The following is a 6,000-nucleotide window of genomic DNA, read 5'->3' as shown; positions in this document are numbered from 1 at the left end:
CGAGACCCTAACCCATCTATAGACATTCCCAGCAACCAATTAGCAACCCTCATAGAATTCGCCACGATGAAGACAAACTTCATGTTCAACAACCACAACTATATACAAACAAATGGCCTAAGCATGGGCAACCCAGTATCACCAATTATAGACAATATTTTTATGACACAAGTTTAAACACAAGCAATTAACACAGCATTACATCCACCACAATACTGGTACAGATATGTAGAGGACACGGTTGCGGGATTCAGATCTACAGAACACACACATAATTTTTTTAATCACATTAACTCTATACATCCCAATATTAATTTCACATGTGAGCAGGAAGAAAGCAATCAAATATCATTTATTAACCTCAAAATTACAAGAACCGACATACAATTTAAAACAGAAATCCACCGAAAAATCACCCATACTGGACTATACATTCCTTGGGACTCAGCACATGAAATAAAACAAAAGCTCAACATACTAAGAAATCAAATAACCACAGCCATAAAACTATGCTCACCAGATAAAATTAACGATGAATTAGACAAAATAAAACAATACTTCATCAACATCATTAAGTTTTCTCCACAAACCGTAGAAAACATTATACAAACACACCTAGACATAAAGCAAAATCAACCAACAAAAGTAAATATATCTCATGAATCAAAAAATCATGAAACCATATACTGCTGCATACCATATATTCCCGACATCAGCAGAAAAATAACCAATATTTGGCAAAAACTAGTAACAAAATATGACATTCCAGTTGATACCAAATTTATTCAAAAACCAGGCACAAAAATTGAGGTCTATACTATGTGAAAACTACATTGACAAACACCAAACCAACATTATTTATAAAATATAATGTGATAACTGCCACGACTTCTATATTGGAGAAACAAGTAGAAAAATGGAAACCAGATTCAAAGAACGTAAAAAGTCACCTTCACACGTTTTCGAACACTGCAAGTCAAATAAACACAACATAACCATAGAAAACACTCAAATACTAAATAAAGAAACAAACATAAACAAATGCAAAATTAAAGAAGCCTTACTTATACAACAACTTAAACCCAAAATAAACCAATATAAAGGAACCTTTATACCTATATTAATATAATAAAATAAATAAAATTATATATTCAAACATCTAACACCGCCCTCTACATTCCGACACTCAGTTACACAACCCTTTTCAAACCTCTTTCTTTGTGAACCTGACAACGATCGAAGAAGGTCGGAATGTTGTTCGCTTCTCTACGTAAAATATTTTCTCAACCCAAACATATATAAAGAAGTGTTTTTGGGTCACAGGGCAAGGTACAATAATTGTTTCTTTGAGGTATTGCATATATACTGTTGGAAAGTCTTGAAAGCTATTTTTGAGTGAAACCAAAGAAACTTTGAGTTTGTTAAATAAACTTGTCTCAACAAGAGCTGTCAAAAATTCCATTGTGATAGAATCCACAGTGGGTGCACAGGTTGCAAGTTGAATATCTTGGAATCTCATACATGCAGATAATCAAGGTAATAATGATGAATGATGACGATGTGCTGAAAACTACCAAAGTTCATATCATTGGTTGTGAAGGTTGGGCTAAATGTTGGGATCTGGACTGAAAAACTGATGGGCAAAGAAGAAGGCTCTTGTAGCAGACCCATCAGTAAATACTGCCATTTACTGTGAGTTATTTAATGACGGCATGGCCAGTCGTAACTTGGCCAATGTTTGTCCAGTTTCTAAACTGCAGGTTGTAATAACTTCAACCAAAACTGGATAAATCCCAGTTTTTTGTTGTTGTTTTTTACAATGCATCCTTAGTTGAAAGAAAGATCCTGTGTTAATTAACAAGTATTCATAGTTTCATAGAAAATTGAAAGCATAAGTTTATTTTGGTTTAATTACACAACTTTAAAAAATTATTTCATTAGCACTACTGCTTAACAGTTTGTTAGAAATCAAATGGCAAATTAACAGAAACAAAACTTGTTCATTTTCTTGTTTGTTTACTTAGATTAATATCATTATCTTGAGAGACTGTTGTGAAGCAAAATTGTTACATTGGTGTTAAAGAACAAAAAATATTTGGTATTAATTTTCAGAGTAGAAATATAAAATTATGAAAGGTTTATATTGAAGGATAGATAGTAGTGTGGGCTAAAAGTTCTCAACTACTGTTCCACAGAAACATTCATTGGGTGCAAAGTTGTTTCTAAATAAATATTTGTACTATTGAAATACTATATCTTTTATAAACTTACTTTTAAAACTCCATACATATGTTGTACATATGTTTTGTGTACTTTATGGGCCATATAGTGTAGTATAGGCCTGTATACCCCTAGCTACCTGTAAGCTCTTTACAAAAAGTTTATTGGCCCGTTCAAATTGCGCTGAACTGCTGATGTAGCCTTTCTTATAGTGGAAAATGTAGCATAATCTTAGAGAGCTGAGGTATCAAATGAACCAGCTTAAAACTTAAAAGAACATTATTATTATTAAGAAAAAATCACACATAGTAAAGTAATGCATCTTCAAAACTTTATAAGTAGTGAAGTTGATTAGGTAAATGTTGTGTACTGGGCTCATAAATGTGTTGATAATTGTTTGAAAAAGTATAAAAATCAGTAAATAAGAAGTCTTAGGTTCATACCACCACTTTATAGTACTCATTACTCAAGGGTACATTCCAAAACCATTGTTATTTTTGTTAAAACCCAACTAAAGTTCACTAAACATTTTATAATTTTCAAAAACTTGACATTTGTAGTTCAGATAAGATTTGAATGTGTAATAATTTAAAGATATTGTCTATAGGCTGACAATAAATTCAGTTTTCTTGGTTATACAATATCGTAGTATGAGTATTTTGTGCTCTCGGCCTTCCAAGAAAACCATATTCAGTTTTAATATCAATTAACTGGATTTTAAAGATAAATGACATCTATACTAATGTTGGGTAGCATAATAACATTGTGAACTTCTGTCCTCAGATTAATGAGTAAGAAATAAAATTTTATTACAAGTTTAATGTAATTACTATGCTACTCTTTTAATAAAGTTTTTTTCCCTTATCCATTCAAGCCATTTTCAAACTTTACTGTCTTAAAGTGATTGATATTGTGAAGTAAAGTATTTATATGAGATGATATGTAGTTTCAAAATAACAGTAATATCTATCATTTTTACAGTTTTATTTTGTGAAACAGGACCATAGCATGTTAGTCTTGCTATATTTTCTGACAGTTTGACCTTAATTAGCTACTCTTGAGACACATCTTTGGCTTTAATATTCATTAAGTCTTTGCACAATAGTAACCACAGTTTCTGACACTTGTACCTGCTAATAAGAGATTCCTTGAAGAAAGCCTTTCACGAAACCTGAGTCACTGATAAAGTTCATTATGGCTTGATACATTTACCATCTAGATGTGACTAATGGTAAGTTATTACTAAAAAAGTGTTTAATATGGTATTTAATATTAGGATCTGTTACTGTAATAGGTATTTTTATAGCCATTGAATAGCTTTCCTAATTTTTTTTGAAAGAGAGAGAAAAAATGTGTCAGTGCATAACGTGTTTGTATCACATCTTGTTACATTTATACTCAACATAATTAACAAAATGATTGATGAAGAAATCTTAAATTTCTTTCTTTAAAAACCTTTCTTAAATTTATAGTGTATGTCAGTAAGCATCCATCCAAGTTAGTCTTCCAATAAAACTGAAAATAGATTCTGAAGACTCTTTCTTTTCCTTGGGTTTCTTTGTTTCATCATATAACATGTGATCAAGTGATAGAAGATGTTCTCTTCGTTCTTGTAATTTTTCTACCCACCGAGCTGCAGGAAGACATGAGTATATTCTTTTCTTTAGAATTTTTAACCAGTATATTGTTAGAAAACAAAGACAAGATACTTTTTTAAAATCTAGTAACACAAGCTTAAAACGTATACTGAATTTAAAAACAGCACTTCTTTATACCTGAAAAATAATACAAAGAAATAAATATAACAATTTGAGAAGATAAGTGGTAATCAGCTTGAAGCTGAATAGTTTAAAAGAATTATAAATTAAACGTGTGTGTTGGACACTAATGAACAGTGCTATAAAAATATAAAGGAAATCGTTTGATTTATTGGGCAGCTAAGAAAGCATTTAACCTGGTGTACTGTTGTTATGCTTGTACTGTGTGGCTATTATACTACTGGATAGTGCAGGAGAGAAATACTGTTTAATTATTGTACTTTCTAAGGTAATTTAAACACGAAAAACAGAATTTGTTGATAAATTGTTTAGGTTTAAAAATAAAAATGAAGTGTAGAAAGTATTTGTAACTGATAATTCTTAGTCACTTTTTATACTATTTGGAATAGTAATTTAAAGAATGATTTAGTAAATGAGTAAGATATACGTAAGTAGATAGAGATATAAAACATTTCTGGTGATAACGTAGTACAATAAACATCATTTCACATAACGGTGATAACGTGGTACAATAAGCATCATTTCACATAACGGTGATAACGTGGTACAATAAACATCATTTCACATAACGGTGATAATGTTGTACAATAAACATCATTTCACATAACGGTGATAACGTGGTACAATAAACATCATTTCACATAACGGTGATAATGTAGTACAATGAACATCATTTCACATAACGGTGATAATGTAGTACAATGAACATCATTTCACATAACCTTACCAGCAAGTTCTCGGACAGTGAACTGGCCACCATATTCCTTTGGGAGAATCTTTACAGGAATATGTTCTTGAAGAGAATCTAATGTCCAGTGAACAACCATCTAAAAGTAAAAAAAAAGGAATCAGACTCTACGTGGTTTACAATAATCTTTGATCTCCTATTTTTTCTAACACAGTCAGGAAGTAAAAACAGAACTTGATAGGGAAAGAAAACTGAAACTGCATAGTTTCTCAGAGCATTTCCTATTTATTGTTTTCTATAAAAAAGAACATTTCAACATTAATAAAATAAACACTCACGAAATGATGTAATATTTTTAATTAACTCTTTCGTGTGTTCTACTTTCATTCAGTTTGCATAATTTTTGTAACAGTTTTACTTTGTTCCACATTAATGAATTAAAAACATCACATCTCCACTGTATGAGATTAAACGAGCAAATTATAGTAATTTACCGTTTCAAGATACCGTGAAAAAAAGGCCACGCTTAGTAGATTTATTAATTCTAACTTATAGATACAAAAACTGAGTAAATTGATTATTCAGAAATTGGAAACGAGAATACCGTGAATTATCGTCTGTTTACCTGTAAATGAACTTATTTAAGTCTTTTATTTGTATTCGCATCACCACTTACATTTACTAATGATTAGTAGGCACTCACTTGTTGATAGCAGAATAAATCAGACAGTGGCCTAAATGAATTACATACCCTCTTCTGGAACTTATCCTTAATAAGACTTTTGAAGAGTTCATAAACGAAAAGAAGGCAGGTTGGCATGTTAAACCAGTGGATTTTTCTGTGACGTATCGGCATAGCTTTCTGAAACACAGAAACAATATAACTTTGATTTTGTGTAAATAATCACATAAACAGTATTTTATTGTTGTTAATTGTACCGTGTTTCTAAGAAACATAATTTCAACCAGTAATATACGAAGAAAAGTTTATCCTACATTACAGATTTTCCTCACCCCAACATATTTAATAATGTATATAGTTTTCCTCACCTCTCACAAGACTACTGCAATACTCAGGGTGAAATACAAAACTTTACAACCCATTTTGTGGAGCAATAAATAATAAAATTAACTTGATTTGTGAAACTAAAATAAACAATGATTAACCTACACGATTAGTGAAAATGGAACGGTATAACCTTCATTACTGTAAAATAATAATGTTATGTTTATTACTATATTCTTAGAGAATTTCACCCATCATTGTAAATAGTCTTACGTATTGTGAACTTTATATTCTAGTCCGAGAGTTGA

General features: G+C 30.8%; 1 protein-coding gene across 11 annotated transcripts in view; it reads right to left on the bottom strand.

Annotated features, from left to right (window-relative positions):
* Positions 1-1,220: 1,220 nt before the first annotated feature.
* Positions 1,221-6,000, bottom strand: part of LOC143232288 (alpha-tocopherol transfer protein-like) — a 41,338-nt gene continuing 36,558 nt past the window's right edge. For all 11 annotated transcript variants that reach the window (XM_076467515.1, XM_076467510.1, XM_076467505.1 and 8 more), the window contains 3 exons: positions 5,438-5,548; positions 4,726-4,825; positions 1,221-3,853 (listed from right to left, as the gene is read on the bottom strand). In XM_076467515.1, the coding sequence (XP_076323630.1) occupies positions 3,699-3,853; positions 4,726-4,825; positions 5,438-5,548 (366 nt within the window). In that variant the 3' untranslated portion in view covers positions 1,221-3,698. The remainder of the gene's footprint in view (positions 3,854-4,725; positions 4,826-5,437; positions 5,549-6,000) is intronic.

The sequence above is a fragment of the Tachypleus tridentatus genome, chromosome 11 (genome assembly GCF_004210375.1).
Source record: "Tachypleus tridentatus isolate NWPU-2018 chromosome 11, ASM421037v1, whole genome shotgun sequence".
Lineage (NCBI taxonomy): Eukaryota > Metazoa > Arthropoda > Merostomata > Xiphosura > Limulidae > Tachypleus > Tachypleus tridentatus.
Note: the sequence above shows the minus strand (reverse complement) of the source record. Positions and strands in the feature narration are given on the sequence as shown.